The sequence below is a fragment of the Salmo salar genome, chromosome 03 (genome assembly GCF_965601325.2).
Source record: "Salmo salar chromosome 03, fSalSal1, whole genome shotgun sequence".
Classification (NCBI taxonomy): Eukaryota; Metazoa; Chordata; class Actinopteri; order Salmoniformes; family Salmonidae; genus Salmo; species Salmo salar.
In genome coordinates, this window is record NC_138293.1 from 4,274,466 (window position 1) to 4,286,668 (window position 12,203).

At 42.7% G+C, this 12,203-nt stretch overlaps 1 protein-coding gene across 3 annotated transcripts in view; it reads left to right on the top strand.

The window, feature by feature from the left end:
* Positions 1–5,222, top strand: part of LOC106596607 (microtubule cross-linking factor 1) — a 131,659-nt gene extending 126,437 nt beyond the window's left edge. For 2 of the 3 annotated variants that reach the window (XM_045714418.2, XM_045714419.2), the window contains one exon: positions 465–5,222. In XM_045714418.2, the coding sequence (XP_045570374.2) occupies positions 465–719 (255 nt within the window). In that variant the 3' untranslated portion in view covers positions 720–5,222. The remainder of the gene's footprint in view (positions 1–464) is intronic. The other variant, XM_045714420.2, reaches the window with a different exon arrangement.
* The last annotated feature ends 6,981 nt before the right edge of the window (positions 5,223–12,203 follow it).

Here is a 12,203-nt window from a genome sequence, read left to right on the forward strand (position 1 = left end):
TCATCCCACTGTAGTTCCTCTACCTGTTTCATCCCACTGTAGTTCCTCTACCTGTTTCATCCCACTGTAGTTCCTCCACCTGTTTCATCTCACTGTAGTTCCTCTACCTGTTTCATCCCACTGTAGTTCCTCCACCTGTTTCATCTCACTGTAGTTCCTCCACCTGTTTCATCCCACTGTAGTTCCTTCACCTGTTTCATCCCACTGTAGTTCCTCCACCTGTTTCATCCCACTGTAGTTCCTCCACTTGGTGTTTCACCTCCTGGTAGACCTATACTGTGGTCATTGTTTGTTTTCCTGTTTTAGTCAAACTTACTTTTGTTCATACTTCTTTTCCTCTGTCTTCTTTTGTCTTTTTTAAATTATTAAAATAATCGTCATGAAAAAAACGTTGAATATAGAAATATAGGAAGCTATTTTGTCTCCCCCTCTCTTGCTAACATCTACTTCCTCCTCTCCTGAAGGACCTCCCTCGTTCCCCGGTGGCTCCACCCCTGGAGTCGTGTTTCCTGCGTCCGGCGAGGCCAGCCAACCGCCGCCCCCCCTCCCGCTGGGCAGCCCGTTCACCCTCCTCCTCCCCCCGAGGCTGGCACAACGTCACAGTGCGGAGGTTCACCTTCCCCATGTTGACTGGTACCAGTAAGACTGAAGCCACCTGTATGCTGGAGCTGGACGAGACTGGACCAGGAACAGGACTGGAACCATCGTCTTCTGCATGATAGAATCGTTGCCCGTTACCCTGTTCTCCTTTACTCCCTTAACTTGCTCAACTCTTCTCCTCTTCTCCTCCCTCCCCTCCTCCTCCTCTCCTCCCTCCCCTCCTCCTCTCCTCCTCCCATCTGCTCCTCCCTACTCCTCTCCTCCTCCCTACTCCTCTCCTCCCTCCCCTCCTCCTCTCCTAATCTCCTCCCTCCCCTCCTCCTCTCCTCCTCCCTACTCCTCTCCTCCCTCCCCTCCTCCTCTCCTAATCTCCTCCCTCCCCTCCTCCTCTCCTCCTCCCTACTCCTCTCCTCCTCCCTACTCCTCTCCTCCCTCCCCTCATCCTCTCCTCCTCCCTACTCCTCTCCTCCCTCCCCTCCTCCTCTCCTAATCTCTACCCTCTCCTCCTCCTCTCCTCCTCCCATCTGCTCCTCCCTCCTCCCTCCTCCTCTCCTCCTCCCTCCTCCTCTCCTCTCCTCCCTCTTCTCCTCTCCTCCTCCTCTCCTCTCCTCCCTCCCCTCCTTCTCCTCTCCTCCCTCCCCTCCTCTCCTCCTCCCTACTCCTCTCCTCCCTCACCGCTTCCTCTCCTAATCTCTAGCCTCTCCTCCTCCCTGAGCCTGTCCAGACTGGGTACCTCAGACCCTCCTCCCTTCCCCCTTCGTAGGAAGGAGTTGTAAAGGAGGGGCTGAGACCCTGTAGCACCAGCTGACCAACCAGGAAGAAAAAGAACTGGAACTTAGAACTCTGGAATGAAAATGTGAAAATGACCTGGAATGTACTGTAACAATAACAACCATGACATCCTCAAAAACATTGTCATCAGAGGTGCCTGTACTTGATTTACTCGTAGTTCTAGCTGATATATGTGTAATATGTATACAATACATATATATATATCTCTCTCTATCTATATTTTAGTCTTATAATGGAAACCGTTTTGAGGTGTTGAAAGAAAACGTTAAAACCGTTATTATAATACTTGTATCAACATGAAGGTTTTACTAAATGTTCTGTCTTGTTTACGTTTTTTCTTTATTTTGCATTACATATCATTTGTTATATTCTGTGTTGTGTAAATACTCGGGTAAAACTATTTTCTTATTAAGTTGACCATAACTTTATGTTACTGTTTGTTCCTTTCGAAGCTTGAAGTCAGACTACTCAGTTGTACTGGTAGAAGAAACAAACACTACTGTTTCATGATGTCATTTACGATGCTAAATGTATGTTTTTATTTCTATATGTTGACGTGAATGTTCAACTCTGTAAACGTGTAGAAGGAAACAGGGAAAATAGCAACTGAATAACATTTTACATTTTTACATTTTAGTCATTTAGCAGACGCTCTTATCCAGAGCGACTTACAGTAGTGAACGCATACATTTCATACATTTTTTTCCCCGTACTGGTCCCCCATGGGAATCGAACCCACAACCCTGGCGTTGCAAACACCATGCTCTACCAACTGAGCCACACTTTTCTGCATATGTAGGGGAGGCAGTTGTTGAATGGCCCCCTACTCCCACATTCCCCCCCCCCAATTTTTTTTGGGGGGGGTTGTTTGGTTGAATTATTATATATTTTTCTTTAAAGAGCAAGGTTGGGTTGTTGATGTTGGGTTATTGGTGTTGGGTTATTGGTGCTGAGGTTATTGAGATATGACCCAGCAGGTCAGATCAGAAGACTGGAGGTGTAGTTTAGTACGGCGTGGCATTCCGATAGTTATTTTTAGCCACCCGTGTGAGTAAATGTCATTATTGTTCATCTGTTCTGTTGTATAGTTATCACATGTAAAAGTTGAACATGAGCTTCAATGAGGTTTACAGAAAATGTACAAGTTCCCTAAAAGCCTATGCAAATCCAATTGCTAGAATAGATTCCACCTTATTATAATATGTAATGAATAATCTTCATATTCTAGAAGAATGTGTAAAATAAAATTAAAAAAGAACAATTTAATTTGCAGTATGAAAACTTGCTCCGGGCTGGATGTGTCAATGTGTAGTTCATACATGCATATTCTAGGACTAGACTTACTGTCTTACCTCAATTAGCCACGAAATCCCTAGTTTGAAAGTGACAGTTTTTTTTGGGAAGCTCTGCCGTGCCATTTTCCCAAAACGTTCCCCCCACGTGGGCCAGACCCCTAGCAATTTGAGTTCTAGCTAATGATCTTCAGAGCCTCGTCATTTGTGTGACAGCTAGCAAGATGCACAGTGTCAGTGTCATGGTGCATATAATGTGAGGTAGTACGCAATTTTCGGGGACCACTTTTGGCTTTTGAGCGCTACTTTCAGAACTACTGGCTAAAATGTATACAAAAGTACCCGGAGAATCTTACTTTAACACGATAGACCGGAATGACATTTACTATCACGGGTGGCCAATAAAATCTAACTGAAAGCCAAGCCCCTAATAAGCCACGCTTCCTGAAAATAACCGAAGGATAACATCCCAGCATACCCAACTGATGATTAAATTAACCCATGTTTTGGGTAATCCCAAAACCCAAAGATGTTGTGTTTATTCATGCAACCCATATGTTCTGGGTCAAAAATAACCCAGCGTGTGTGTTCTGTCTAATATTTACCCAGCACTGGGTTACCAAAGAACCCAAATGTAGTTATTTTTAACACAGCATTTTTTCCCCCCTTTTTTTTTCGGCTATGGTCAAAGGTAGTGCACTAGGTAGAGAATAGGGGACCATTTGGGATGCAATCATATTTGCATGCTTTTGGAAAACACACTTTAGTGCACGTACATACAAGCTGCTGTTACTGCTGTCATAGTGCATGTACATACAAGCTGCTGCTACTGCTGTCATTTTGCTAGATCACCCAGCTTAGATATATTTACCTTAATTTAATCAGGGAGTCACCGTTGAGACCAGTATCTCTTTTATGAGGGAGCCCTATATATACAATAAAAAAACATGTATCAAAATACAATATTAAACATAACACACATAACATAAATGTACACAATATACAGAAAACTAAAACAAACACATTGTTCATTATAGAAATACTCTTGTCCGCTGCCTGAACTGCCCGAGGGACTCTAACGCATTCTACATGTGGAGCAAGACTGCTAAAGGCTGACTTATCTAACACTGTAGCCACCCAATGGGGTCTCCAGAGTTAATTACTGTAGCCACCCAATGGGGTTTCTATAGTTAACTCTGTAGCCACCCAATGGGGTTTCTATAGTTAACACTGTAGCCACCCAATGGGGTCTCTATAGTTAACACTGTAGCCACCCAATGGGGTCTCCAGAGTTAATTACTGTAGCCACCCAATGGGGTTTCTATAGTTAACTCTGTAGCCACCCAATGGGGTTTCTATAGTTAACTCTGTAGCCACCCAATGGGGTCTCCAGAGTTAATTACTGTAGCCACCCAATGGGGTTTCTATAGTTAACTCTGTAGCCACCCAATGGGGTTTCTATAGTTAACACTGTAGCCACCCAATGGGGTCTCTATAGTTAACACTGTAGCCACCCAATGGGGTCTCCAGAGTTAACACTGTAGCCAACCAATGGGGTCTCCAGAGTTAACACTGTAGCCACCCAATGGGGTCTCCAGAGAACTCTCGAGGCAACCAATGGGGTCTCCAGAGTTAACACTGTAGCCACCCAATGGGGTCTCCAGAGAACTCTCGAGGCAACCAATGGGGTCTCCAGAGTTAACACTGTAGCCACCCAATGGGGTCTCCAGAGTTAACTCTGTAGCCACCCAATGGGGTCTCCAGAGTTAACCAACCCTGTGAACGGGTTTGATAACTTTTCATTTTAAATCTTAACAGTTTGTTAGGTATGTCGGAAGCTTGTGTAGCAGGCCTTTGTAAACCAGAAGAAGCTAATGATGTGATCTACGTGACCGTAAAGAGGTCCAGCCAACCTTTCGGTAATGAATACAGTGACGAGTAATAAAACTGTGTCCTGTGATTAAATGAAAGACGGTATGATGAAATGTCATCCAGGGGGTTTAAGAGTAGAGGCACTTTGATATTATCACCATAATCAACAACAGTCAGAAAGGTTTCACAATATGCTTCCTGCTGACTACAGAGAAACATATTTGTTTCTGTTAAAAAAAATAATTTTAAAAGCTTAGTTATGTTTTTTTTTTTTTAAACGATAAATCATTGTCAAATCTAAATACCAAGGTATTGGTATGCAGGGACTCGTTCGATTATAGAACCGTCCGATGAGTACAGACGTAATCCAATCGCAATGCACGTCTTAAAGGCATTTAAGCGACGACCACATTGACAGTAATTAAAAGCTGCATTACGTCTTATTTACGTCGACGTAAATAACCTTTAAATGGCGCATTGATTTTGAATCTCTCTACATTAAACATGAAGTTACTCATTCTGTATTTATTACTGATCTTATTGTCTTTCTATTATTGTCTCTTTCTTTCTCTCTGCATTGTTGGGAAGGTAAGCATTTCACTGTTAGTCTACACCTGTTGTTTACCACGCATGTGAGAAATAAAATGTGATTTGATTTGATTATGAGGGTGGTGATATCTCTTGAACTGCCATTTTGTTGTCAATTAATTCCAATAAACTAAACAGTTTACTATGATATAAATAGAGAGAAACAGTTGTTGCTTTGAGATATATATATATATAGAAACAGTTTACTATGATATATATATATATAGAAACAGTTTACTATGATATATATATATATAGAAACAGTTTACTATGATATATATATATAGAAACAGTTTACTATGATATATATATAGAGAGAGAAAGAGTTTACTATGATATATATATATATAGAAACAGTTTACTATGATATATATATATATATAGAAACAGTTTACTATGATATATATATATATAGAAACAGTTTACTATGATATATATATAGAGAGAGAAAGAGTTGTTGCTTTGATTTATATATATAGAAACAGTTTACTATGATATATATATAGAGAGAGAAAGAGTTGTTGCTTTGATATATATATATATAGAAACAGTTTACTATGATATATATATATAGAGAGAGAGAGAAACAGTTTACTATGATATATATATATATATATAGAAACAGTTTACTATGATATATATATATATATATATAGAAACAGTTTACTATGATATATATATATATATATAGAAACAGTTTACTATGATATATATATATATATATATAGAAACAGTTTACTATGATATATATATATATATATAAAAACAGTTTACTATGATATATAGATATATATATATATATATATATATAGAAACAGTTTACTATGATATATATATATATATATATATAGAAACAGTTTACTATGATATATATATATATATAGAAACAGTTTACTATGATATATATATATATATAGAAACAGTTTACTATGATATATATATATATAGAAACAGTTTACTATGATATATATATATATATAGAAACAGTTTACTATGATATATATATATATAGAAACAGTTTACTATGATATATATATATATATAGAAACAGTTTACTATGATATATATATATAGAGAGAGAGAGACAGTTTACTATGATATATATATATAGAAACAGTTTACTATGATATATATATAGAGAGAAACAGAGTTGTTGCTTTGAGATATATATATATATATAGAAACAGTTTACTATGATATATATATATATATATAGAGAGAGAAAGAGTTGTTGCTTTGATATATATACACCGCTCCAAAAAATAAAGGGAACACTAAAATAACACATCCTAGATCTGAATGAAAGAAATAATCTTATTAATACTTTTTTCTTTACATAGTTGAATGTGCTGACAACAAAATCACACAAAAATAATCAATGGAAATCCAATTTATCAACCCATGGAGGTCTGGATTTGGAGTCACTCAAAATTAAAGTGGAAAACCACACTACAGGCTGATCCAACTTTGATGTAATGTCCTTAAAACAAGTCAAAATGAGGCTCAGTAGTGTGTGTGGCCTCCACGTGCCTGTATGACCTCCCTACAACGCCTGGGCATGCTCCTGATGAGGTGGCGGATGGTCTCCTGAGGGATCTCCTCCCAGACCTGGACTAAAGCATCCGCCAACTCCTGGACAGTCTGTGGTGCAACGTGGCGTTGGTGGATGGAGCGAGACATGATGTCCCAGATGTGCTCAATTGGATTCAGGTCTGGGGAACGGGCGGGCCAGTCCATAGCATCAATGCCTTCCTCTTGCAGGAACTGCTGACACACTCCAGCCACATGAGGTCTAGCATTGTCTTGCATTAGGGGGAACCCAGGGCCAACCGCACCAGCATATGGTCTCACAAGGGGTCTGAGGATCTCATCTCGGTACCTAATGGCAGTCAGGCTACCTCTGGCGAGCACATGGAGGGCTGTGCGGCCCCCCAAAGAAATGCCACCCCACACCATGACTGACCCACCGCCAAACCGGTCATGCTGGAGGATGTTGCAGGCAGCAGAACGTTCTCCACGGCGTCTCCAGACTCTGTCACGTCTGTCACATGTGCTCAGTGTGAACCTGCTTTCATCTGTGAAGAGCACAGGGCGCCAGTGGCGAATTTGCCAATCTTGGTGTTCTCTGGCAAATGCCAAACGTCCTGCACGGTGTTGGGCTGTAAGCACAACTCCCACCTGTGGACGTCAGGCCCTCATACCACCCTCATGGAGTCTGTTTCTGACCGTTTGAGCAGACACATGCACATTTGTGGCCTGCTGGAGGTCATTTTGCAGGGCTCTGGCAGTGCTCCTCCTGCTCCTCCTTGCACAAATGCGGAGGTAGCGGTCCTGCTGCTGGGTTGTTGCCCTCCTACGGCCTCCTCCACATCTCCTGATGTACTGGCCTGTCTCCTGGTAGCGCCTCCATGCTCTGGACACTACGCTGACAGACACAGCAAACCTTATTGCCACAGCTCGCATTGATGTGCCATCCTGGATGAGCTGCACTACCTGAGCCACTTGTGTGGGTTGTAGACTCCGTCTCATGCTACCACTAGAGTGAAAGCACCGCCAGCATTCAAAAGTGACCAAAACATCAGCCAAGAAGCATAGGAACTGAGAAGTGGTCTGTGGTCCCCACCTGGAGAACCACTACTTTATTGGGGGTGTCTTGCTAATTGCCTATAATGTCCACCTGTTGTCTATTCTATTTGCACAACAGCATGTGAAATTTATTGTCAATCAGTGTTGCTTCCTAAGTGGACAGTTTGATTTCACAGAAGTGTGATTGACTTGGAGTTACATTGTGTTGTTTAAGTGTTCTCTTTATTTTTTTGAGCAGTGTATATATAGAAACAGTTTACTATGATATATATATAGAGAGAAACAGTTGTTGCTTTGATATATATAGAGAGAAACAGTTTCCTATGATATATACAGAGAGAGAGAAAATAAAAATGGACAAACTAAAATAAACAAGTAAAACGGTAATAACCTTTATTGAAACCATTTGACATGTCTATTTTCAGCGCCTCCAACCTCCATCCCCAAACTGCAGAGTTCATTGAAATGTAATTTACACACAATATTAATCAGTAACAGAACATGGACCTCTGGTCCTCTTCAGAGAGATAGTTAATGACATTAATCAGTAACGCAACATGGACCTCCGGTCCTCTTCAAAGAGATAGTTAGTGACATTAATAAGCTCTTCATCAGAAAGAGGCAGAAAGCTGGATAAAATAAAACCACTCAAGATTACACAGCCATGAAAAATAAGATTACCATTTTCGATTGATTTCCGAACAACATTCCTCAATTTATTTGACCCCTAGAAATGACATGGTGACTTATAATACCATGACGTTGTGACTTATAATACAATGACTTTGTCTCGTCTCGTCTCAACACACTGTGTGTTATTAACTGTTCAGTGGATTGGGCCCCTCGTCGTCTCGTCTCGTCTCAACACTGGGTGTTATTAACTGTTCAGTGGATTGGGCCTCTCGTCGTCTCGTCTCGTCTCAACACACTGGTTGTTATTAACTGTTCAGTGGATTAGGCCCCTCGTCGTCTCGTCTCGTCTCGTCTCAACACACTGTGTGTTATTAACTGTACAGTGGATTGGGCCCCTCGTTGTCTCGTCTCGTCTCAACACACTGTGTGTTATTAACTGTACAGTGGATTGGGCCCCTCGTTGTCTCATCTCGTCTCAACACACTGTGTGTTATTAACTGTTCAGTGGATTGGGCCTCTCGTCGTCTCGTCTCAACACACTGGATGTTATTAACTGTTCAGTGGATTGGGCCCCTCGTCGTCTCGTCTCGTCTCAACACACTGGATGTTATTAACTGTTCAGTGGATTGGGCCCCTCATCGTCTCGTCTCAACACACTGTGTGTTATTAACTGTTCAGTGGATTGGGCCCCTCGTCGTCTCGTCTCATCTCAACACACTGGATGTTATTAACTGTTCAGTGGATTGGGCCCCTCATCGTCTCATCTCAACACACTGGATTTTATTAACTGTTCAGTGGATTGGGCCCCTCATCGTCTCATCTCAACACACTGGGCGTTATTAACTATTCAGCAGGATAAATAACAATCTTTCTTCAGCGTTTGACTTATTCACTGCCGGTTGTCATTTCAACTCAAGTCAGTCACGTTACTTATTTACAGGCTACAGCCTGACGGAAGTATTGCCCTGTAGTCTCTGCTGACTTCTCCAACTGGTAGCTATGAGCTAAGATATTACCCCACACACACACACACACACACACACACACACACACACACACACACACACACACACACACACACACACACACACACACACACACACACACACACACACACACACACACACACACACACACACGTATTGAAACTTGCTTTTAATAAACCAATGCATAAAATATAAACAAGATGTAAGTGTCGCATGTGTGTTAGTGTACTACTGAGGCCAATATTCAGCTGTAGAATAAAACCACGTCTAGCTATTCTCTATGAATCACTCTCTCTGGAAACAAAATGGCTGTGACAGGTACATTAGTTCAGAATTGTGAAGTATGTTTCCTCAGTTGAAAAGTAATTCTGATAATTGTTTGATTTACTACGACAACAAGTCGACAGCGGTGCCTGATGCCAGTACAAAATAGGTAAAAAGTAGTGCACTATATAGGGAATAGGGACCCAGTGTTGTAGTAGTGCACTATATAGGAAGTAGGGTCCCAGTGTTGTGGTAGTGCACTATATAGGGTCCCAGTGTTGTAGTAGTGCACTATATAGGGTCCCAGTGTTGCATTAGTGCACTATATAGGGTCCCAGTGTTGTAGTAGTGCACTATATAGGGTCCCAGTGTTGCATTAGTGCACTATATAGGGTCCCAGTGTTGTAGTAGTGCACTATATAGGGAATAGGGTCCCAGTGTTATAGTAGTGCACTATATAGGGTCCCAGTGTTGTAGTAGTGCACTATATAGGGTCCCAGTGTTGTAGTAGTGCACTATATAGGGTCCCAGCGTTGTAGTAGTGCACTATATAGGGTCCCAGTGTTGTAGTAGTGCACTATATAGGGTCCCAGTGTTGTAGTAGTGCACTATATAGGGTCCCAGTGTTGTAGTAGTGCACTATATAGGGTCCCAGTGTTGTAGTAGTGCACTATATAGGGTCCCAGTGTTGTAGTAGTGCACTATATAGGAAATAGGGTCCCAGTGGTGTAGTAGTGCACTATATAGGGTCCCAGTGTTGTAGTAGTGTACTATATAGGGTCCCAGTGTTGTAGTAGTGCACTATATAGGGTCCCAGTGTTGTAGTAGTGCACTATATAGGGTCCCAGTGTTGTAGTAGTGCACTATATAGGGAATAGGGTCCCAGTGTTGTAGTAGTGCACTATATAGGGAATAGGGTCCCAGTGTTGTAGTAGTGCACTATATAGGGTCCCAGCATTGTAGTAGTGCACTATATAGGGTCCCAGTGTTGTAGTAGTGCACTATATAGGGTCCCAGTGTTGTAGTAGTGCACTATATAGGGTCCCAGCGTTGTAGTAGTGCACTATATAGGGTCCCAGTGTTGTAGTAGTGCACTATATAGGGTCCCAGCGTTGTAGTAGTGCACTATATATGGTTCCAGTGTTGTAGTAGTGCACTATATAGGGTCCCAGCGTTGTAGTAGTGCACTATATAGGGTCCCAGTGTTGTAGTAGTGCACTATATAGGGTCCCAGTGTTGTAGTAGTGCTGTGTAGACGGACTAAAGAGGCACCGTACACTCTGCTTTGGGTTTAGATGGACTGTAGAGGATCTCATCCAGAACCCTACTGAAGGTGTGGTAGTCTTGTCTGGACATGTTTTTAATTGAGGTAGTCCCTGTTATTCTTCTCTGATGGCTCCAACACAGCTGCCATACAATCTTGTTTTTTTTGTTGTTTGTTTTGTTACAGAGTGTGAATAGAGTTTTGTGTTTTATTGCAGAAGCCGGGAGATCAACAGCTGACGTACGTCATAAACATTGTCAGAACAAATGCTTTCAGGCGATGTTTTCAGTCAATGAAAATGGATGTCTGCAATCGTATGATACAAGACTATTCCGTGTGATGACAGCAGCAACAACTACAACAAACAACCTATGAATTTTACATGAGACTTCCGCCCTGTTCTGCGTTTTTATGGATGATTCTACAGTTACCAGGTCATTTGTTTCAAAAAAAGTTATGACATTTTAATATCTGTTTAAATATCCCACAAATCACGTCTCCAATATTTTCAGACTTTCTCTTTCCTCTTCTTTCTGTTTTCTCTCGCTCGTGTTTTGAGGCTTTCATGCTTTCACAGGTCCCCGATCTGTTAGGTTAAAATTACTCTGAAACACAAAAGCACAAACTGCAGCTGTGTGCAAAGTCTGTCACATCGAAAGACTCCTACTGACAACACAACGACACAACAGGCCCTCGGCCACGCGATAAGCGCGGGGTTGTCATGCCAACGTCACAAAAAAATCCTCGCGCAAGGCAAGCTGTCTGTGAGAGAGGCGGAGGTTGGGGTTTGGTGCTGGGCCCATAGACAGACTGTATAAAAGGTTGAGCCAGAGGAGAATCCTATCGATGGAGAAAAGCTTTCTCCTGAGGCCCTCTGTTCCTCCCGAGGCCCTCTGTTCCTCCCGAGGCCCTCTGTTCCTCCCGAGGCCCTCTGTTCCTCCTGAGGCCTCTGTTCCTCCTGAGACCCTCTGTTCCTCCTGAGGCCCTCTGTTCGTCCTGAGGCCCTCTGTTCCTCCTGAGACCCTCTGTTCCTCCTGAGGCCCTCTGTTTCTCCCGAGGCCCTCTGTTCCTCCCGAGGCCCTCTGTTCCTCCCGAGGCCCTCTGTTCCTCCCGAGACCCTCTGTTCGTCCCGAGGCCCTCTGTTCCTCCCGAGGCCCTCTGTTCCTCCCGAGGCCCTCTGTTCCTCCCGAGGCCCTCTGTTCCTCCCGAGGCCCTCTGTTCCTCCCGAGGCCCTCTGTTCCTCCCGAGGCCCTCTGTTCCTCCCGAGGCCTCTGTTCCTCCCGAGGCCCTCTGTTCCTCCCGAGGCCCTCTGTTCGTCCCGAGGCC